Below are 22727 nucleotides of genomic sequence, written 5' to 3'. Positions count from 1 at the left end.
CTAACGCCGCTTAACTTTATTTTTATTTTATAACCGTTAAAGTTGGCTTATGTTATTTTATACAGAACTGGAAAGCAATAGAGAAGAAAAAACGGACGCTGTATAATTGCGAGATGAAGATAGTTAATGAAGGGCAGGGAAAGGGTTATGTATATCTGATATTACAACAATATTTAAATTACAATATGGGATGAATTTGATAATGATGACTGATACAGTATTGCTTGCAAGGAAGTCGCTCATGGAAGTAATTCACATCCATTGTCGAATATTTTCCTGCGAAAAGCCGAAGCAGTAGGTTTATGTAAGCTTAGACTTTTACTTGAGGATAATTTATTAAGGTAATTAGACATTGTCTAATTACCTTGACTTCCTCAGTGAGTTGACCACCTTCTAGTAGAAATTCAAGCTGAATACGCAGCTGAGGGGGAATGTTCTTCGAGGATTGGACCGGAGACTGACTTGTACATGTCAAATATGGATGAGATAAAAGCTGCTCAATTGATGGTCGATTGCGCGGATTGCGATCGTGACAGCCTTTTAGAACTGCTATAACCATCGGATCAGCCGTCAAAGGAAAGTCTATAACATGACGCTCATCAACGATGGCACTGATTTTCTCGATCGTGTCCCTGAACTTGCTAAAAGGTGGGTTCTTGTAAATGAGACAACATACAGCCAAGAGACCACACGTCTGTTTTCCTGCTTATCTGTAAATCAATAGTGTAATATTAATGCGAAGATTTCGAACGGATAAGAATTCAACATACCTTATACTCTTGGGACGTTCCAGAAGGCGTAGCAGATTTGATTGCTTCTGGTGCCATGTAATTCTATGTACCGCACTGGCTGTCCTTCATTATCGACGTCATGTCGGCCTAGAAAGAAAACGATTAAATCGATTCGTTTAAGATTTTAACAGTTCTCATACCTGGATAGAAGTGGCAATACCGAAGTCGATCAACTTTAAGCCTCCATTGACCAAAAGAAAGTTAGCCGGTTTCAGATCTGTATGAATCACATCTACAACGACAAGATTAATGAATGCTCAGACTAATAATAGAAATAGTAATTACTCTTGTCATGAATCTCTTTCACAGCTTCTAACATTTCCTGCCAGTAAAAGCGAATCAGGGTAGGGTTGATGGCGTTGAGACTGGTGCGAGTCCGGATGACAGTTGCGAAGTCGGTATCACCTTTTTCCATTACCAACAACAATTTCTCTTCTTCTTCGTTGTACTCGCTACAGATTTGTGTTACTTTACGGAATTGGAGGGCACATACTAGCAATTAACTTACTATTCAAGAAGGCGGACGACGCGAGGCAAACCTTGTAGTTGTTTCAACAGCCGGATTTCATTAATATAGCCTTCAGCTGTGACTTCGTCAACGGAATCAAGACGAACAACTTTTAAGGCAAATATGTCATTCTTGGTTCAGTACCTGCGTTTCAAAAGTCAATAAATAAATGTGTAAAAAATGAGTTACGCAAGATTTCAAGTTCGACCTGATATACGACACTTGATCCCCCACGCCCAAGCGGTTTCATAACGCTGTAAACCTTGCCGTTTACTGCTATCTGCTTGGTTTTCGGAGTCGGTCGAGCATTTGGAGGGGGTAAAATATTGCTGCTGGAAACTGGGGGAATTAATTTGCTTTGTTGCTCTACATGATGTTGAATGGGATCAATTGGTTGAACTTCTGCCACGACGCTTACCACCGGTTGAATAGGTATTGGCTGCGGAGGTTTAGAGCTTGCTAGATTGAAAATTGGAGACGTTTCTGCCTGTACTTTGGGTAATAAAATGCCGAGTGATGGTTTTTGTTCATCGTTATGCATTTCAGTCTTCGAAGTCGAAGCAAACGAAACTAGGGATGATTCTCGTATTTTGGTTGTACTAAATGATGAATGTCCAGTCCACGTCAGATTTTTAGCTAGTGGTGTTTGCGCTTGATCTAAAGGATGCATTTTGACAGTCGGTTGTGTCGGTAGTCCAAGAGCGCTCGCTGTATCTGAAGTAGAATTCAATCCTGATTTGTTCTTAGAATTGGTGAAAGCATATATTTCTTCCATTTCCGAATGCACAGATGGTAACTTATTGGTCGAAAAGGATGATTTTTCCGGTTGGTTCCATGCAACAAATTCATTTTTTGCTCCAGGTAGAGGTATCTGTGGAACAGCTGGTTTTAGAATATCAGCACAAGGTACTTCTTCTTTTACTTGTGTTACTATCCCGAGTCCTTCAGTAACTAGTTTGATGGAGGACTCTTTCTGAGATTCTGGATGATTGATTTTTGTGCCAAAACCTTGTTGGGTATTTGTGGAGGAAGGGCAATAACCCAATTTTGAAACCTTATCTTCTGAATTGCCAAATTTAGACTGTAGGTTGAGTGGAACCTCATGTTGCTGTTGGCTAATAGGCTTACGAAAGATATCTGGGAGAGAATCACTGGTGAGAGTCAAAAGATTGGATGCATTACTTTCTTGGAGCACATTGTTGTAATGTGCTTTTTCTTGAGTGGTGTTTCTCTCAACCATGTGAAGAGATTGGTCCAACTTTCTTATCCTGTGAAGTTCTGGTGTTGATTCAGAACGACCAAACCTAGCATGGAAAGGAGTTACACAGTGGAATTTAACTTGAAATTTTTAAGAAATACTTTGGAGTTGATGGAAAATCATGTGTTCCAAATCTTGAATTATCATTTTCTTTGAAGCAAAGTCTGGGTGTCCGTGGCAACTGAGGCCTTCCTGGTGTCATAGGATTGAGATTGGAAGCAGACACACTGAATGGGCGGATCGGCTTCAAACCAACACAAATTTTTCTTTCAAGCAGCGAAGAACATGAGCAGCTCCATCCCTCATTGCACACGTAATTTCACTGCTTTCCTAAAACACAAACAACAAATTACAAATTAGTTTGTATTCTCAATAGTAGAAGCATTACAAAATACTTACTCCTGTATTGCTGGCTGTTGACAGAAGTTGAAGCTTTGGTTGGAATTTAGCTTCAAGGGCCAAGGCTTGTTGTAGACTCTGCACCAGTGTTGATACATCAGGACAAGAACTTTTGCCGGGGGTAAAAGAAAAACACACACAAGATTGAAAGTTACAACTTAAGCCAATGATATGCATTAACATTTTATAATGAAATACATTTTTTTAAGCAGAATACTTCCAACAGTTCTTCTATCTGAATAAAATGTGACATTTCAGATGGAAACTTAGTTGATTAATAGCCAGCCATAAATTGTTGAGCTTTGTTTTGATTTTTGTTGTTGAGCCTTGTTTTGTGATTTGTATTTCACTGTTTTATTTCACTGTTTTGTAATATTATTCCAATTACAAGGCCGCGTTAGAGTTCGTCGGCCTTGAATTAATGATTGGCGTCAGAACCACCTGTCGGGAGAAAAATTAACTAAAAAAAGGCGATTATTTTTTACAATTTAAATCACACAGACCCCTAAAAGGCGATTATTTTTTACATTTAAATCACACAGACCCCTTTATCTCAATCGAACCGGGATCACGACGTTGCCTTGTAATAACATCCCCTCTACAAGACGGTCGCGATTTGCATAACGTCACGTAAACCCCCGCAAATCGTATAAAACCTTAATGGACCCCCCCAGACGAAAATCGTTTCCCTATCTCTCCGAGAGGAACACCGCCACCTCCCAGAGAGAAATCGAGTGAAAAACCCCGAAACAGCCATCGAGCCGTAGGAAAAACCGTCGTCCCCCCGTCCTGAGTGGGAGGTGGGTGGGGTGGGGTGGGGTGGGGTGGGGTGGGGGTGGGGAATGGGGTGTAGAGGAGATGTATAGTCGTTTGGTGATAGAACCTATCGGGAAACCTATCGGGAAATTTGGATTTATTCAAATATTTAAGTTCTTTATATTATTTTCTGTGGTGAACTAAATGTGAAAAATAATTTAAAAACCATTTCAGTAAACGAGTCATGAAATGTCTAACTCGTTAATTATTAAAAAATCATTTATCCACGGAAAATGTGGATGCAACAAGAAGTTTCTTGGACGAATCTATATTAAGGACAGGGAAGGATATTCATAATCATCAATCAAAAAATGAAACCAAAAGTGTTTTTTGAGTGGCTAGATGCCGGGCTGAAAAATAAAAAGACAATTAAAGAGTATTGGAAAATCCTTAAACGGTCCTTAAAAAAGAAATTCGTTCAACAAGTGATCATTGTTGTTTTAGTGATATTGATTCTGTTTGTCGGATTTGTTTTTATACCGCTGAAAGCTGCGAAAGGTTTCTCCGCTCAACAACGCTCAACAATTGACAAAACAACTCAAGAACATGATAAGAGCAATTTCGACCAAACCAAAACAGCAACAACCAATGAAATTGCCAACCCAAGACATGAACAGGATTTCGCCTTACAAACATTGGAATCACGCGAAGTGCTGGTGATAAAAACCCATCAGGAAACCAAAAAAAAAGTGAAGAAAAAAACTTGTACAACCGAACTTATGAGAATGACAGCGTGATTGTAACGCAAAACTTGACTTTTCTAAACTTTCGTCGAATAAAAATATTAAAAACCAAATGTGTTCAGAGAATCTCTTCTTTTATTGTTATTGATGCTTTTCTATCTTAGATAGAAAAGCAAGCTTATCAGCTCGCCGCGAAGGAATAGTCGTAAGCCAGTTGAAAACTGTCTTAAATGAAAAATTCAGGGCCTATTGTTAAGTCGAACTTTTATTGCTATATGCCTTCCTAATTTTTCAGAATTTTTCAGAATTTTTTTTTTTTTTTGGCAGGAGTAAAAGAATAAAAGAAAAAAAAGCAAACGGAAATCCAAAAAATCATGAAAGGATGAAAGAACCTCAAGTAGTCCTGCTCCGGATTCCGATGTAGTTGAGGAATCCCGTCCTTATAACGATTACGAAGAACTCTAAAAGATGTTCATTTTTATTATTATTATCTAATCATTTAGACCACAATATCGATTTGTTTACTTTTCTATTTTAAGTTAAGTGGTGTACAAGGTATAATGTGTTCTTAAGCTTTTCAAATGCTAAAATATGTCGACAAAGGCCATCATTTATTTATTAGTTAAAAGAAAAAAATAACATAAAGCCTTAAATAATTTTGGATAATTGCCGCTTAATAAATGTATGAGTTTTCTAACGCCGCTTAACTTTATTTTTATTTTATAACCGTTAAAGTTGGCTTATGTTATTTTATACAGAACTGGAAAGCAATAGAGAAGAAAAAACGGACGCTGTATAATTGCGAGATGAAGATAGTTAATGAAGGGCAGGGAAAGGGTTATGTATATCTGATATTACAACAATATTTAAATTACAATATGGGATGAATTTGATAATGATGACTGATACAGTATTGCTTGCAAGGAAGTCGCTCATGGAAGTAATTCACATCCATTGTCGAATATTTTCCTGCGAAAAGCCGAAGCAGTAGGTTTATGTAAGCTTAGACTTTTACTTGAGGATAATTTATTAAGGTAATTAGACATTGTCTAATTACCTTGACTTCCTCAGTGAGTTGACCACCTTCTAGTAGAAATTCAAGCTGAATACGCAGCTGAGGGGGAATGTTCTTCGAGGATTGGACCGGAGACTGACTTGTACATGTCAAATATGGATGAGATAAAAGCTGCTCAATTGATGGTCGATTGCGCGGATTGCGATCGTGACAGCCTTTTAGAACTGCTATAACCATCGGATCAGCCGTCAAAGGAAAGTCTATAACATGACGCTCATCAACGATGGCACTGATTTTCTCGATCGTGTCCCTGAACTTGCTAAAAGGTGGGTTCTTGTAAATGAGACAACATACAGCCAAGAGACCACACGTCTGTTTTCCTGCTTATCTGTAAATCAATAGTGTAATATTAATGCGAAGATTTCGAACGGATAAGAATTCAACATACCTTATACTCTTGGGACGTTCCAGAAGGCGTAGCAGATTTGATTGCTTCTGGTGCCATGTAATTCTATGTACCGCACTGGCTGTCCTTCATTATCGACGTCATGTCGGCCTAGAAAGAAAACGATTAAATCGATTCGTTTAAGATTTTAACAGTTCTCATACCTGGATAGAAGTGGCAATACCGAAGTCGATCAACTTTAAGCCTCCATTGACCAAAAGAAAGTTAGCCGGTTTCAGATCTGTATGAATCACATCTACAACGACAAGATTAATGAATGCTCAGACTAATAATAGAAATAGTAATTACTCTTGTCATGAATCTCTTTCACAGCTTCTAACATTTCCTGCCAGTAAAAGCGAATCAGGGTAGGGTTGATGGCGTTGAGACTGGTGCGAGTCCGGATGACAGTTGCGAAGTCGGTATCACCTTTTTCCATTACCAACAACAATTTCTCTTCTTCTTCGTTGTACTCGCTACAGATTTGTGTTACTTTACGGAATTGGAGGGCACATACTAGCAATTAACTTACTATTCAAGAAGGCGGACGACGCGAGGCAAACCTTGTAGTTGTTTCAACAGCCGGATTTCATTAATATAGCCTTCAGCTGTGACTTCGTCAACGGAATCAAGACGAACAACTTTTAAGGCAAATATGTCATTCTTGGTTCAGTACCTGCGTTTCAAAAGTCAATAAATAAATGTGTAAAAAATGAGTTACGCAAGATTTCAAGTTCGACCTGATATACGACACTTGATCCCCCACGCCCAAGCGGTTTCATAACGCTGTAAACCTTGCCGTTTACTGCTATCTGCTTGGTTTTCGGAGTCGGTCGAGCATTTGGAGGGGGTAAAATATTGCTGCTGGAAACTGGGGGAATTAATTTGCTTTGTTGCTCTACATGATGTTGGATGGGATCAATTGGTTGAACTTCTGCCACGACGCTTACCACCGGTTGAATAGGTATTGGCTGCGGAGGTTTAGAGCTTGCTAGATTGAAAATTGGAGACGTTTCTGCCTGTACTTTGGGTAATAAAATGCCGAGTGATGGTTTTTGTTCATCGTTATGCATTTCAGTCTTCGAAGTCGAAGCAAACGAAACTAGGGATGATTCTCGTATTTTGGTTGTACTAAATGATGAATGTCCAGTCCACGTCAGATTTTTAGCTAGTGGTGTTTGCGCTTGATCTAAAGGATGCATTTTGACAGTCGGTTGTGTCGGTAGTCCAAGAGCGCTCGCTGTATCTGAAGTAGAATTCAATCCTGATTTGTTCTTAGAATTGGTGAAAGCATATATTTCTTCCATTTCCGAATGCACAGATGGTAACTTATTGGTCGAAAAGGATGATTTTTCCGGTTGGTTCCATGCAACAAATTCATTTTTTGCTCCAGGTAGAGGTATCTGTGGAACAGCTGGTTTTAGAATATCAGCACAAGGTACTTCTTCTTTTACTTGTGTTACTATCCCGAGTCCTTCAGTAACTAGTTTGATGGAGGACTCTTTCTGAGATTCTGGATGATTGATTTTTGTGCCAAAACCTTGTTGGGTATTTGTGGAGGAAGGGCAATAACCCAATTTTGAAACCTTATCTTCTGAATTGCCAAATTTAGACTGTAGGTTGAGTGGAACCTCATGTTGCTGTTGGCTAATAGGCTTACGAAAGATATCTGGGAGAGAATCACTGGTGAGAGTCAAAAGATTGGATGCATTACTTTCTTGGAGCACATTGTTGTAATGTGCTTTTTCTTGAGTGGTGTTTCTCTCAACCATGTGAAGAGATTGGTCCAACTTTCTTATCCTGTGAAGTTCTGGTGTTGATTCAGAACGACCAAACCTAGCATGGAAAGGAGTTACACAGTGGAATTTAACTTGAAATTTTTAAGAAATACTTTGGAGTTGATGGAAAATCATGTGTTCCAAATCTTGAATTATCATTTTCTTTGAAGCAAAGTCTGGGTGTCCGTGGCAACTGAGGCCTTCCTGGTGTCATAGGATTGAGATTGGAAGCAGACACACTGAATGGGCGGATCGGCTTCAAACCAACACAAATTTTTCTTTCAAGCAGCGAAGAACATGAGCAGCTCCATCCCTCATTGCACACGTAATTTCACTGCTTTCCTAAAACACAAACAACAAATTACAAATTAGTTTGTATTCTCAATAGTAGAAGCATTACAAAATACTTACTCCTGTATTGCTGGCTGTTGACAGAAGTTGAAGCTTTGGTTGGAATTTAGCTTCAAGGGCCAAGGCTTGTTGTAGACTCTGCACCAGTGTTGATACATCAGGACAAGAACTTTTGCCGGGGGTAAAAGAAAAAACACACACAAGATTGAAAGTTACAACTTAAGCCAATGATATGCATTAACATTTTATAATGAAATACATTTTTTTAAGCAGAATACTTCCAACAGTTCTTCTATCTGAATAAAATATGACATTTCAGATGGAAACTTAGTTGATTAATAGCCAGCCATAAATTGTTGAGCTTTGTTTTGTTTTTTGTTGTTGAGCCTTGTTTTGTGATTTGTATTTCACTGTTTTATTTCACTGTTTTGTAATATTATTCCAACGAGTAACCTGAGCCCCGTTCAAATCCGGGGAACTTTGGTCTAGCGTAAATTCAAACTCTATTGCTATTCGCTTTTCTGTAGCTTAATCATCTGCCCGTAATAGATTTTATCGTGGGAAATCTGCCCAGTGACTACCTTACTTGAAGATTTCGTCATCACGGCGATGCTATAGACATCTGGTGGTGATGCTGGTTGTTGCGTCATCAAAGATTGCGTCATCACGGCGACGACATCTGGTGGTGATTTTTTCGGGCATGTTTGGGCATGTTCCATTTTGGGGGAGGAGCCTGTGTTGACACATTATCCGTGACAGACACAGGCTCCTCCCCCAAAAAGCTTGTTCTTTTATTATATATGGATTACAAGGCCGCGTTAGAGTTCGTCGGCCTTGAATTAATGATTGGCGTCAGAACCACCTGTCGGGAGAAAAATTAACTAAAAAAAGGCGATTATTTTTTACATTTAAATCACACAGACCCCTTTATCTCAATCGAACCGGGATCACGACGTTGCCTTGTAATAACATCCCCTCTACAAGACGGTCGCGATTTGCATAACGTCACGTAAACCCCCGCAAATCGTATAAAACCTTAACGGACCCCCCCAGACGAAAATCGTTTCCCTATCTCTCCGAGAGGAACAGCGCCACCTCCCAGAGAGAAATCGAGTGAAAAACCCAACAACGCCATCTGTTGGTGTGGGTTGGGTTGGGTCAGGAAACAGGTCTTTGGCGATAGAATCCCTATCGGGAAACTTAACTTAAGTCTTTTTTTTTGAACTACTAAATAAGCTACTATTAAAAATATTCTGGCATCCCGTTCCGGTGTATGAAGCCCTCCCCCTTCGCGCTTCGTTTATCGCTCAAATAACCGTGACTCTTATACTTTTAATAATATAGATATCAATCAACCATATCGGAACATTCAAAAATATCTTTCAATCATAAGAGTTACGAGTTAGGTGTGGCGGAGGCTTCGCCCCGCCAGGCTGCCTTCCCGCGTTGCAATTTTTTCAGAGCTTAAGTTACAGCAAAATTTATTATTAGCATTATGGATATAGAAGATATTTAACAAATATCTTTGTTTTGGTTTTGTTTCTAACTAAGATTTGACAAAGCCTTTGGTTTCGCCGAGCAACCAAAAATTAAAATTAGCAAAATAAATAAAATAAAAAATAAATTTAATACAGTTTTATTCACTAGTTATTCAGTCCTTTTTTATACAGCCACTATGACATGAATAGGCGAGTGTTGAAGTGTTACCTATGACATTTGCTGTAGATTTGGGTTAGTAATGTTTCGTTTACAAAAGACGCAAATTCACAGTCGATCCCGAGGGGTGCGGTACGCAAGTCCCAGTCGTCATTGGTAACTTGCGACATAAGCTCCAAAATTTAAAAAAAACGTCAAAAGACCCGAACGTAAAGTGTCCCATGTTATTTATGACCCACACGTCATATGTCCCAAATGTAACAAATCCCACTGTTTTTTTTTTTGGTCATTTGTCCCAAAAGACTTATGTCCTGGCGTAATAAAATCCAAAAGACACAAGGCCCAGTGTTTAAAAGAACCCATACAATTATGTCCCATGGAGCAGGACGCAAGTCCCAGTCGTTAGGTTAAATGCGTCACTGGTTCCAAATTGTCATATATAGACATAGGTCCCATTGTCGAATTATTCCAACGACATGCGTGCCGAAAGTAAATGTAACCGATTGCTTTAGATTCCGGTAATTGTGGCTACAAGATCCAATGCTCTTATGTCCCAACGACTTTAATTCCAAACGACTTATGTCCCGACGACTAATGTCCCGACGACTTATGTCCCGGCGACTTAATTTCCAAACGACAAAAGTACCAAATGTTAAAAATCGAATATATGACAACGTATGGTACTAGTGACGTTTTTTAAAATACGTAGCCATCTAGCGCTCAGCTTGACATACATGATTTTGTAGTTAGCAGCATGGTTTTTTCGTTTTCATTTTGCCTATATGGATCAAGCTCCAGCAGAAAATGTACTTGTAAAGTTGGAAAATTGGCTAACCCCTTTTATAAATCGGAATTTTAAATAACAGGCTCGTTTTAGTCAATTTTTGCCACTGACTGACTGACCATTCTGGGAATCCTGGCCCTGATTGGTGCCATCGTCGGACTCATGTTGCCAGAGACGCTGGGCGCCATTCTGCCGGAGACGATCGAGGACGGAGAGAATTTCGGCAAAGATCAATGTTTCTGGGATTTCCCGCGCTGCCAACGACAGAAAGAGTAAATGATTCAATAGCTCTAAATAGTTTACTGATTTCCCCGAAATTGATCATTGAAAAATTTGATTGGGTCGATTTGCAGAATTGAGCCGGACACGGTGACGGCCTCCAGCGGCGATTCGCTGCCGGTCGTTGCCGCCATCGATTTGAATTTAATTAGGGCGCCGTCCGATCGGGCCAATGCCCTGCGGACATCTATCCGCGGAGAGGCCTTCCGCTCCAGCCTGCTGACCCGCCAGCGTCAGCAGCGCCAGCTGGACCCCAACGACAAAAGCCACAAGACTAATAACCCGGAAACAATCATCAGTTCCTCATCAGCTCCTCCTCCCCGTCCGCCAATCGATTAAAAAATTATTCCATAAAAATGTTTCCCCATTTTGTTATAAAATTTTCTCATTCACGGACGGGACCTTGAAAAGAAAAGAAAAAAATGTCGTTCCTTTCTCTTATTTTCCTCTCTCTCAATGGTTGAATTGTTTATTTTTCTTCTCAAATTCTGACATCGGCAGAAATTTTCGATGCAAAAATCGAATGATGAATTGTAAATCGTTATTGTGCAATCAAAGTGTGGGGAATTAAAACAAAAAATTAGGGGGTGAAAAAAAGATTCATTTCATTTGTACACACACAAACGGGCCCCGAAAACAAACAAACAATTGAAGCGCGCGCTCACGAATATCGCATTAGAAAAAAATAATCACGGTCTTCGGGAATTTAAAAAAAAAATGATGATAATGTCAAACAAATTGATTTGTTCACATCAAAAAATGCTTTGCGCCTATTTGATTCTCCATTTTCTGGAGAAAAGGGGAAGGGGGGGTTTGGGAGGTGATTAAAATTAAATGTGTTTTCTCATATTTCATTGTATAGTATACAGTATATATATATATATGTTTACGTGTGTGTGTGTGTCGATGTGGATGTGTGTCATATGATCAAACCAGGGTTATCTTGATGGATCCAGATGTGCTGGCTATCCGTCCGTTGTTATTGAGAGCTTTCATCGGAGTCGATTCGTTTTCTTCTTCTTCCTCTTCTACTTCCGGAAATGGTTCCGCCGCCACCGCTTCTTCTCCCCCCGCGCCTATGAGGGCTGCCGGCCCACTACCGCTGCCACCCGTCTGGATGTTTTTAATGTCGTCGCTGATGTGATTCGTGTCGCTGCTGCTGCTGCTGTTCCTGTTGTGATTTTTATTTTTATTTTGGGCCGGTCGGTAATACACGGAGAACACAATCAAAACGGCCATGACTAGAATGACCAAGAGGCCGGCCGAGAGCAGGAGCGTCGAGGCCAGGACGGCCGACGGCTGAGGCTCGTCGTCAGAGCTGCCGTTGGGGCTGTTGCTCGCCAGGCTGCTTTTAGTGTGGCCTGACGGCGGCCAGTCCAGTGGCAGGAAGCGCATGTTGGTGCCTCGACGAGCCTTCACTTGGCTTCCGGATTCCTGGCGCGTAGTTATTTAGCGTGTAGTTGACCGTGTAGTCCTGCAGCGTGTAATTGGAGACGGGCCTCCACTTCTGGAAAGTGGCTCCCGTCGGGTAGATCTGACTCCACATCAGCTCCAGGTTCAAGCCCAGCCACTAGCCGGCCACGAAGTGGTGGTGCGGAGGACTTAGTAGTCTACTTCCGCCTTCCAGGTAGCGTCCGGCGAAGCGGGTCTCCGTTTGGAATTCAATCACCAGGCGGCCGTTGTTGGGATTGGTGCGGATTCGCGTCACGTGGGGCTGGACGGCCAAGGCCAGCTTGGTTTCGGCCACTCCGCGCTGGCACAGCAGGACCGAAGCGTAGGAGAAGGAGAATTTCATTTCCGTCTGATGCTCGACGCTGGTCCAGCTCTGGTGGCCGCCCGTCGAAGCGCTGATCAACGTCACGTACAGCGGCACCCGGACCGTCACTTGAACTTGCCCGCGGTTCATCGCCTTCCAGAAGTGGACGGACAAATTATTTCAATTTCCATTTCAATTCAATCAAATTTGATGGTTGAAAAATTACCTGGAAATTTGAGGTGACTTGGCCGCCGCAGAGCTGGACCAGTTCCGTCATGGTGTACCAGGCTTCGAAATGCCAGAGGCATCCGGTGGAATCCAGGTGGCGGTAGAGCCGGACGGCCGATTCTTACCGGATGCTTTTGGAAAATTCAAACGGCAATTTGGGCGCCAAATTCGGATCGTCTCGATCGCTTCCATCCAGGAATCCCATGGCCGGTGGAGATTGGAGCAGCGGTGGTGGGAGCGGTAGGCCGGCTCGCTCATGACGTGCCAGATGCCGTGCAGCGGCTGGGTCGACAGGATGGGCATCAGTCCGTCCAAGTGGGGCACGACGACTTGGATGCGCATCGTGTCCGGATGCTGCGGATCGCTGGCGTTGACGTAGGACAGGGAGACCGAGAAGGGCTGCTGGCCGGCCACCATCACCTGGTCGTCGGACGGATCGTCCGAGGCCAGGCTGTTGGGAGCGAAAGGCGGGCAGAGTCCCGACTGACCCAAAACCATCACGGGTCGACTCTTGGAGGCCGGCCCGACCATCATGGCCGAATCCAATCGTACCGGCTGGGCCACGCAGCGGATTTTGAAGTCACGGCCGAAGAAGACGGCGTCCAGCACCCGATCTTCGATTCCACTGAAGGCCGTCGGTTCGCTCAATCGATAAAACGGGCCGGCCGTACTGTCGCCTGATCATAAATCGATCAAATATTTCAAAATGATGAATCGTTTTCTTTTCCAAAAATATCAAACATTTCCACGTTAGGTTATTTTTAGTCCGTCTAGTGAGTGTGCTGGGTATGAAATGCGTGATGGCCCACTTATTTTTGGTATTTCCCATCGTAACAAAATGTTACAGTCATCGCATAGAAACTCTGCACGTTTATCATTTAACAACCGAGTCATCCGGGCCGGAATTGTTCATCGTCGGTTAAACCCAACAACAACAACCCCAAAATTGCCCGGCACGGGATGTCTTAACAATTTTTTTTTTATCCGCGCCAGTATTCATCCAACCGAATAATTGTAGTATACAAAGTTCTAAATTGTTTGACTAAAAATTGAACGGAACTGACTCAACGGCTCCTGGCTGCTGCTTCTGCTGCTGCTTCCGCTGGATGGAGGTGAAATGTCCCAGGAGAAGCGAATCTTGGAGACGTCGATGGCCATGTTGCGGCAGAGCCTCTGGGTGCTGATGTTGTACAGCGGATATTTCGGGTCACAAGGCGTGACGCAAACGACCGGATATCCAGCCGGAACTGACGTCGGTCGCTTGTCAAGATCCGCGCCCAGTCGATCTGTAATTTTTGAGTCCAGTTAAAAATTTAAAGTGATTCCAAAAGAAAGATGATGTCAACATTAATTATTACATCATTATTTTATAATTATTTGATAAACACAATTAACTATTATTATTTAAAAAATGATTAGATTACAAAATACTTGGAATAAACAAAAAAGATGATGACTGATTCATACCGTAGTCCATTAGGGAGACGACGATGGGCTCGGACGGCAATAGAGCCGGCCCGGAAGTGACTGTCGGTGGGATCAGGATGGTGGCAGACGATTTACCGGCCCCCAACTGGGCATTGATGCTGTCCTTGGGGCTGAGAGAGATCTGGAAACTCTTTGGCCAGGTATTTTTGTGATTGGCGTTGACAAACGCCACGCTGAACGACGTCCACTTCTCTCCAGGGCCGAATTGCAGGCTCTGACGGCCTTTCAGGACATAGTCCTTGCCTTCCTTGGCGCTCCCGTCCAAACTGGACACGAATATCTTGAAGCGAATCGCAAATCGCCCGTCCTATCAACGTGCAGAGTGACGGAATCGGCATCCTGTTGAGTCCCTGGACGGTAGACGGACTGATTGAACTGGACCCGGGTAATGTCCTCCTCGTCCTGGATGCGGACGGCCAATGTACTCCGCGATCCGATCACAGCCGATGACGACGAGCCGGGCGCCACTTTGGGCTGATCGGTCGTCTGCTGGCCGCCGCCAGTTTCCAGCTGTTCCACTTGAGGGTGACTCAGCCGGGCCAGGAAAGTTTCGTCGCCTTCGTAGAAACTGTCGTCTTTAATTTGAACTGGGCAGTAAATTAAATTTGACTCCGCGCAGGAAAAAGACTCTGGACGATTCGGCCACTGGGCGGGAATAGAAATCTTTGGAGTCGTCGGCCGACTGGGCCTCGGTGAAACAAATGACCGAGCAGGTGATGGAAAAATCGCCGGTGCGGACCACCGTCACGGCGGCCACCCCAGAATTCTCGCCGGATTTCCACTCGGTCGTGTTGAATTCCATCAGGCAGGGCGTTGTGGTCCCACTGCGGCCGAAAAGCTCCTCGTCCTGCTGCTTGTTTACGTAGCGGAGCGTCACTTCCTGACCGGCTGACGAGTCACCGTCCGTCACCCGGAAGACGATCTGGGCCTCCTCGGCGGATGAGATGAGGGCGATGTTGCCGTCCAGGAGCTCCTGGTAGTCCGAAGTTTCGCCATTTTGCAACGTCCGGTCGCTGTTGGTCAGCGGGTGGAATCGCTGGAGCCGGCCGTTGGTCGGCTGGGCCACCAAGGTGATCTACAAATCAGAGGGTTCGCTATCCTGATCCTGGACGTCGAAATGGTCGCTACTCAGGATCACTCGATCCTGGCCCATCGACAGGAGCAACGGACGCGTCGTGATTTGTGGCGACTCGTCGTTGACGTTCCATAAAATTTGAGTTCATTAGAAGATTAAAAATGGCCGAATTGATTGGATTAAGTTATACCTCGATGACGATGTCCAGCTGGGAGGGTGGCGACCGATTGTCTGACGTGTCTCGTACGTAGAATCGAAAAGAATCTTGGCGAGGCTCGCTGCTTTTGTGATCTGTTGTGTGAAGCCGAAATTGCAATCCATCCATCCATCCATTCAGGTTGGAACGACGAGAGATCAGCCCCGCCGGTCATAGGTTGTCAGTTGAGTAAACAAAGGGAAAACACACAATTTTTTCCTTCCTTGTACTCTTTTTTGTACCGTCCATCCTCCCTCTCAGAAAAAAGTATCAGCTCAGCAGCAGCAGCCAGTCATGTGTGTGTGTTTTATTGTGTGTAGGTTTTCCACACACACACAATAATTTAACACTTGACGAAAAACAAAGAAATAAAGGAATGAAAATTTCTCTCACCTGATCGATCCCTAACCTCCAGGTAGCCGTGCTTGGGTCCGTCGACGATGACGACGACCAGGGTGTCGATGTCGTTGACGCTCAGGACGGCCGGCGACAGAATTTCGGTGGCTCCTTCATCGACCGTCACTTCTCCGTGGACGACGACCTCCGGCGGCTGATTGTCGCGGGGCTCGATGGCGATCATGAGGGCCCCCGGTCGAAGCGGAACCCTGGGCAGCGGAGCCACTCCGTTGGCTCCGTTTTCGTCTCTGGCCTACGGGCAAACAGCGTTGAATGCGTAAGACGACAGCACACGCGGCTCCCGCACCACCGAAGCTTCTTGTTAGCTCCAATTACTAGCAAGAGTATTTTTTTCTTTTATTCTTTTTGTATTATTCTTTTTATACTTTTTCTATTTTCTTTCTTATATAATACACCACACTGAAATCTAACTATAATAAAAGGCGCATAGAAAATCTAAATGAATCAACTTACCCAACATCGGCTAGCTCGCTTGTGTGTCCTGTGTGCAGAGATATGGGATTCCAGTGGCAGCTCCTGTGTATTATTCACGACTGAATAGAGAGAGAATGCCGGGATGTGTATAAGAAAAAGGGGGCGCTAGTAGAGCACGTCTGATCACGACGACGGCTAGCGACTGGATGCGTCGGTCAAATCTGGATGAGGGGTAACTCTCTGTCAGGCCTATCTAGCCCGGGGTGGTGCCGAATAGCTCGGAATCATTCTTATTTTATATACTATAATCCCGAAAACTATAATGAGAGTCAGACGAGTCATTGTCAATGTGATGGTAATTACATGACCGCCGGATGACAGGACATGACTGCAACTCTTAGGACCCGCGCTCACATCATTTTCTCGCACCCTCTACACATGGAAGGAGCTAGTGAGGCCATAATAAATAGCTCTCAGGAGCAGCAGGAGAATTTTTTAGCCTTTCAAAGTTGTCAGACTTCAACCGGATTCGTTGCTCGTTGATTCGATCTAGTCTCGGGAGCGGCGGGCGTCTAGTTCCGGCGGCGACGTGGACGACATTCATCACGCTGGAAAATGCAGGCTGGGATGCTGGGGTGGGTGGGAGATTGGAATATGACATTGTTTCAACTCCCATCAGTTGATTCAATCCTTCCCTTAAGGCCATGAACAAAATGGAGTGAAGAGAGAATCCTGTGTATTGTGTCTAATATTAACTCAAATTGTTGAATAATAAATCAAAACGACGAGAGAGCTAGGTTACTATTATACCCTCTGTTGTGTATCGATGACATTCTCCGTGTACGGGAGATGTCGCGACGGTCGTGGCAGCGACGGGCTAGAGAGAGAGATGAGAGGTGGACATTCGGGCTCGCGACTCCTCGCGTTAAGGTTCTCCCTTCGTGTCCGCATCTTACCCTTGTGTGTAATCTTCGTTGTCTAATTTAGTTGTGCTGTCTTAATAAAGATCTTAACGTAGACACAACATGGCGCAGTTGGTTTAACCTTTTCCCCTCTAACTAGTGCTGCGATTCCTAATACCGTGCGTCTCTCGCAGTCGCGTGGTCTGTGATCGCCGCCATCTTGGATGCCATCTCCCTTTCGCATCGGACGTCGTAGCGTAGCCATTTCTGCCTCGCTTTTATCGCCGTGCATCTGTGTGGAGATTCTACCATCCTATTGGTAATTCTTTCGGTGTGTGCGTTCACATAGTGACGCTATTACAATCGTGTGATCGGGCATGCCGCTACTTCATTTATTTTCGTGCGCGTGTCTGCCCCCTTAGTACATCTGACATTGCAGTGTAGCCGCTCTCCTTATTTACTAGTGGCGTGATCGGCCAACGTATTTGAACCACATCGTGGGGCGGTGTATATGAACGATCCCTATTTTTTCAGACACCCTCGTCGTCCACGTTCACCCAGTTTATCCCGCAACAACATGACGTCGGCAGCGGATGCGTTGGCAGCAGCCAACGCAGCAACAGCAGCTATCGCGGCTAACGACGCACGGATCGACGCCATTGAAGTCGGTCAGACGGCCATTGCTACCCAATTGGCCCAACTTTTGGCCATCGTTCAAGCTGGCGGCGCCGGCGGCGGTGCTGGAGGTGGTGGTGCTGGCGGTGGCGGTGGCGCTGGCGGAGGTGCTGGTGCTGGCGGAGGCGGTGGCGCTGGTGGAGGTGGCGGTGCTGGTGGAGGCGGTGGCGCTGGTGGCGGTGGACCTTTGTTGCCTCCATTACCCCCCCAAAGACGGCGACTGGATCCATCCGGAGTTGACAAACTTCACAGCGATATATCTATTCCGCTTTTGAAATCATGGAGGAATCGGTGGAATGATTTTGTGGAACTAAGTCAGCTGGCTAGTTACCCTATCACGGAACAGATGGCAGCATTCCGAATGTCACTGGATCCCACAATGCAACAAGTGGTGGAGGTTGGACTAAACATCACTCCGGCGACTATAACCACTCCCGACCAAGTGCTCGACCGCATCGCGGATTATATTCGTGCTAAGCGGAATGTTGCACTGGACCGCGTGGCGTTCGAAGAGCGGAAGCAGGGACCGTCAGAATCATTCGACGACTTCTATATCGGGTTGCGTCGGCTGGCGGACGCAGCAGACTTGTGCGGAACATGCACTGAAACGAGATTGGTAACGCGCATCATTGCCGGAACTCGGGACACGGAAACGAAAAAGAAACTGCTGGCTCTTAGTCTGTTCCCAACCTTACAAGCCACGGTCAACATTTGTCGGAGCGAAGAATCGGCTCGGGCAAATGAGCGCATTCTCAGTGGGCAATCCGGAGTGGCAGCCATTTTGACGAAACAAGGTCAATCAGACCGTCGCCCATACAAAAATGAGTGCGGATCATGCGGCCGGGCATCTCATGCTCCAGAAGAAAGCTGTCCGGCGGTTGGAAAGTCGTGCCATCTATGTGGAAAACCGAACCACTTCTCCCCGAAATGTCCCAACCGGAATAAGGAAAAAACCGGCACGAGCGGTGGCGCTAGTGGTGGCGCCAAATCTAAGATGGCGCATATCATCATTGGAAACATCCAGGCCAACCAAAATCGCCGGGGGTCCCCTACTATATCCCTGGAAATATTGGAAGAAGACGGCGCAGTAGCAGCACTGCTTACTAATGCAATTCCGGATCCTGGCGCTGAAGTCAGTGTGTGCGGAAAGGACGTCATGGAGGCCATCGGAATATCTGAAAGTCAGTTGGCAGCTTCATCGTTCGACTTGGTTATGGCAGACCGCTCGTCGCCACTGTTGTCTATTGGGCAACGGGATCTGACAGTGCGGTACAGTGATCAAAGTGCCCGCATCACGGTCGTGTTTTGCCCTGAGATTAGTGGAATGCTGCTATGCCGAGTAGACTGTATCAGTCTGAACATTCTACATCAGGATTATCCTAAACCGTTGGTGCCGATAAATTCTTTAAGGGCGACGGACGCTCCATTACATCCGGGCGACACGGTAGCCCCTTCCAGTGGTCCCTTTCTCCGCGGCGTTTACATTCCGGTGGAGCCTAGTGCGGAACAGATTTCTGTCGTCGAATCGGCCATCATGGCAGAATTTGATGTAGTGTTCGACCAAGACGACGAGTTACGTCAGATGGTTGGCCCAGACATGGAGATACAAATACGCGATGATGCTGTCCCCTTCTACGTCAATGGCGCGCGCCCGATTGCGTTCGGCGACCGCGTCGAAGTCAAGAATAAGCTGGACGAACTGGTCAAGAAGAAAGTGATTGTGCCTGTCAGTGAGCCGTCGGAGTGGGCCGCACCGTTGGTAGTGATCCGCGGTCCAGGCGGTAAGCTTCGGATTTGTGTCGACCACACGCGCTTAAATAAATTCGTCAAACGGCCTACACACCCGACTCGCACGCCACGGGACGCAGTGGCCGAAATCGACAGCGAATGTCGCTTCTTCACTAGTTTCGACGCTGTGAACGGTTACTACCAAATCCCCCTTCATCCATCCAGCCAGCACCTCACAACGTTCATGACTCCATGGGGACGGTATAAATTCTTACGCGCATCCATGGGCCTATGCAGCTCCGGCGATGAGTACAACCGGCGGGCGGACGCGGCATTTGCAGCCATGACCAACACCATAAGAGTGGTGGACGATTTGCTGCGCTTTGATCGCTCGTTTCCAGCACATGTCGCCGGCGTCTGCGCGATCTTGCAAGCCGCCCGTGTAGCTGGGATTACGTTTAGTAAGGAAAAGTTTCGCTTCGCCCAACCCCGAATTTCTTGGGTCGGCTATGACATTCAACACGGCGGCATCACAATCGAGGAAGGTAAATTGAAGGCATTATCACAGTTCCCCCGCCCAACCAATATCTCGGAGCTCCGATCATTTATGGGCTTGGTAGAACAGTTGGCGGGATTCTCAACAGAAGTAGCTGCCGCAAAAGCCCCTCTACGCCCTCTGCTCAGCACTCGCAACCCATATGTCTGGACGGCAGACCACGACCAGGCCTTCGAAGCAGTGAAGCTAGCCCTCGTTTCTCCTCCAGTGCTCGTTCATTTCGACCCGGGACGAGAAACTACAATTCAGGTCGACGCGTCGCGGAAAAATGGCATGGGATACGCCCTACTACAGCGCCACGGCGATTCATGGCGGTTGGTGGACGCCAACTCACGCTGGTGTACGGACACCGAATCCCGATATGCCATCGTGGAACTGGAGTTGGCCGCCGTCGAATGGGCTATCCGGAAGTGCCGCCTGTACCTGTCGGGCCTACCTAACTTCACGTTGATGGTCGACCATCAAGCGCTGGTGGCGATCCTTGACAAATATACCCTTGACGCAATCGACAATCCAAAAATCCAGCGACTTAAGGAGCGCTTGTCCCCATATTCTTTTACCACCGTGTGGCGCAGGGGAAAAGACCATGCAATACCGGACGCACTTTCACGAGCACCCGTGAACGACCCGGCAGTGGACGATGAATGCGTTGGGACGGAACTAGCATTCTCCGTGCGTCATGTAGTTATTCAGAGCGTCAACGCAATTATCGAACCGGAAGACGAAGCAGTTTCACCGAGTCATCTGCCGGATCACCTTCTCGACGATTTACGCACGGGAGCAGCAGCCGATCCTCATTACCTTGACCTCATCGCTGCAGTTGAATCCGGATTTCCTACGAATCGTGCGCTCATTCCGACCCACATCCGTCAATTCTGGTCAATTCGCGATCAGCTGTCCACAGATGGCGGCCTCGTTCTGTACGGCTCGCGCATCGTTATCCCTCTCGCATCACGCCGTAAAATCCTCACGAAATTGCACGCGGCTCATCAGGGGATCGTGAGGACAAAACGGCGCGCACAACAGACCGTTTATTGGCCGGGAATCACCAATGACGTCACGATGTTGGTGGAGCGCTGCGCCACCTGCCAGGAACGCTTGGCGAGCCAAGGCCAGGAACCGCTGTTGGCCGATCCTATGCCAACGTATGTTTTTGAAGACGTCTCCGTGGACTTGTTCCAACATGGGTCTCTACATGTCTTGGTTTATGCCGACCGTCTGTCAGGGTGGCCGGTAGTGCATCAGTGGAAGCATGACCCGACGGCCCGGGAGGTGATGCAGGCTGTCATCAGCAACTTCGTGGAATTGGGTGTTCCGATGCGCCTTCGTTCGGATAACGGCCCGCAATTTGATGCCGGAATTTTTCAGGCGGCTCTTCAACGCTGGGGAGTAGCGTGGGGCAATTCCACCCCGCACTATCCCCAAAGTAACGGGCATGCAGAGGCGGCGGTGAAAGCGGTGAAGGAGTTGGTGCTGAAGCTTGCCCCATCCGGAGATTTATCATCGGAGGAGTTCCTCGCCGGATTGCTGGAATTCCGGAATACTCCGCACGAGACGGGACTGTCGCCGGCTCAAATCGTTTTTGGCCATCAGCTCCGCTCTATCGTTCCAGCTCACCGCTCATCCTACGCCAGCCAATGGAAAGAGGTTATGGCGGCGCGAGAACGACAGGCTGAAGCGAACGCGGCCATGAAATTCCGCTTTGACTCCCGAACCCGTCCACTCTGCCCCCTCCCCGTCGGGGCGCCGGTACGTGTTCAGGATAACAAGACAAAATTATGGAGCCACATTGGGGTGATCGTCGCGGTTGGCCGATACCGGTCATATCGTGTCAAATTCGCTAGCGGCAGCGTGCTTTGGCGCAACAGGCGATTCATCCGTCTCATGGTACCTTCAACGGCCGAGGAAGAGGGCGGCGCAGAACCGGAGTCAACGGAGACGAGCGACCAACACGCAGCGACGACCATGGACCGCCCGGAAGACGGGCGGCAGCCGGCAGCAACCACCCCACCAGCTCCCCGCAGAAGCGCCCGTCAACGCAAGCCCCGGGTTATGTTTTCAGTCTAACGTCCCATGTTTAATCATTGAGATGTTTCATTCCATGTCCTTAATGTCTACAGCAATCCATGTTAATGTCAATTCATGTTTAATCATCGATTTGTGTCATTCCATGTCTTTCATGTCTAATGCCATCCATGTCGGTGTCAATTTATGTTTAATCATCGATTTGTTTCATTCAATGTCCTCCATGTCCCTCATGTTCAACGCGCCAACCGTCGTGGATTATTATGTGTCTGATGTTCCCAAATCAGTTCCTTATTTGTGTACGCGCATACCACACCCTCATTATCTAGATATTGAAGCCGCCGCCCGTACGTCGACAGCCGTCGACAGCGTACGTCGGCTCGGGAGGAGTTGTTGTGTATCGATGACATTCTCCGTGTACGGGAGATGTCGCGACGGTCGTGGCAGCGACGGGCTAGAGAGAGAGATGAGAGGTGGACATTCGGGCTCGCGACTCCTCGCGTT

General features: G+C 46.1%; 5 protein-coding genes and 2 long non-coding RNA genes across 7 annotated transcripts; 2 read left to right on the top strand and 5 right to left on the bottom strand.

Moving 5' to 3' along the window:
- Positions 1-5: 5 nt before the first annotated feature.
- Positions 6-706, bottom strand: LOC124328272. The gene is made up of 2 exons (XR_006916250.1): positions 365-706; positions 6-276 (listed from the first exon to the last, which is right to left on the bottom strand). It is a non-coding gene; the product is annotated as an uncharacterized LOC124328272 (long non-coding RNA).
- Positions 707-796: 90 nt separating this feature from the next.
- Positions 797-3345, bottom strand: LOC124329540. Its single transcript, XM_046788628.1, has 8 exons — positions 3155-3345; positions 2957-3065; positions 2659-2887; positions 1508-2603; positions 1300-1443; positions 1077-1243; positions 932-1023; positions 797-878 (listed from the first exon to the last, which is right to left on the bottom strand). The coding sequence occupies exons 3-5, from the start codon at positions 2757-2759 to the stop codon at positions 1426-1428; spliced, it is 1215 nt and encodes a 404-aa protein (XP_046644584.1). The 5' UTR covers positions 2760-2887; positions 2957-3065; positions 3155-3345; the 3' UTR covers positions 797-878; positions 932-1023; positions 1077-1243; positions 1300-1425.
- Positions 3346-5153: 1808 nt separating this feature from the next.
- Positions 5154-5854, bottom strand: LOC124328273. The gene is made up of 2 exons (XR_006916251.1): positions 5513-5854; positions 5154-5424 (listed from the first exon to the last, which is right to left on the bottom strand). It is a non-coding gene; the product is annotated as an uncharacterized LOC124328273 (long non-coding RNA).
- A 90-nt stretch (positions 5855-5944) lies between these two features.
- On the bottom strand, positions 5945-8468 carry LOC124329521. Its single transcript, XM_046788600.1, has 8 exons — positions 8304-8468; positions 8105-8213; positions 7807-8035; positions 6656-7751; positions 6448-6591; positions 6225-6391; positions 6080-6171; positions 5945-6026 (listed from the first exon to the last, which is right to left on the bottom strand). Exons 3-5 carry the CDS (start codon positions 7905-7907, stop codon positions 6574-6576), a joined length of 1215 nt encoding a protein of 404 aa, XP_046644556.1. The 5' UTR covers positions 7908-8035; positions 8105-8213; positions 8304-8468; the 3' UTR covers positions 5945-6026; positions 6080-6171; positions 6225-6391; positions 6448-6573.
- Positions 8469-10603: 2135 nt separating this feature from the next.
- Positions 10604-11157, top strand: LOC124329526 (carcinine transporter-like). Its single transcript, XM_046788608.1, has 2 exons — positions 10604-10756; positions 10838-11157. The coding sequence occupies exons 1-2, from the start codon at positions 10647-10649 to the stop codon at positions 11100-11102; spliced, it is 375 nt and encodes a 124-aa protein (XP_046644564.1). The 5' UTR covers positions 10604-10646; the 3' UTR covers positions 11103-11157.
- An 828-nt stretch (positions 11158-11985) lies between these two features.
- Positions 11986-15654, bottom strand: LOC124329524 (extracellular matrix organizing protein FRAS1-like). Its single transcript, XM_046788605.1, has 4 exons — positions 14215-15654; positions 13812-14033; positions 12746-13424; positions 11986-12672 (listed from the first exon to the last, which is right to left on the bottom strand). The coding sequence occupies exons 1-3, from the start codon at positions 14222-14224 to the stop codon at positions 12793-12795; spliced, it is 864 nt and encodes a 287-aa protein (XP_046644561.1). The 5' UTR covers positions 14225-15654; the 3' UTR covers positions 11986-12672; positions 12746-12792.
- Positions 15655-17816: 2162 nt separating this feature from the next.
- On the top strand, positions 17817-22265 carry LOC124328442 (uncharacterized protein K02A2.6-like). The gene has a single exon (XM_046787211.1). It carries the CDS (start codon positions 17817-17819, stop codon positions 22263-22265), a length of 4449 nt encoding a protein of 1482 aa, XP_046643167.1.
- The last annotated feature ends 462 nt before the right edge of the window (positions 22266-22727 follow it).

This window comes from Daphnia pulicaria, chromosome 3 (genome assembly GCF_021234035.1).
Source record: "Daphnia pulicaria isolate SC F1-1A chromosome 3, SC_F0-13Bv2, whole genome shotgun sequence".
Classification (NCBI taxonomy): domain Eukaryota; kingdom Metazoa; phylum Arthropoda; class Branchiopoda; order Diplostraca; family Daphniidae; genus Daphnia; species Daphnia pulicaria.
The sequence above is the reverse complement of the archived record's forward strand: the minus strand, read 5'-3'. Positions and strand labels throughout refer to the sequence as shown.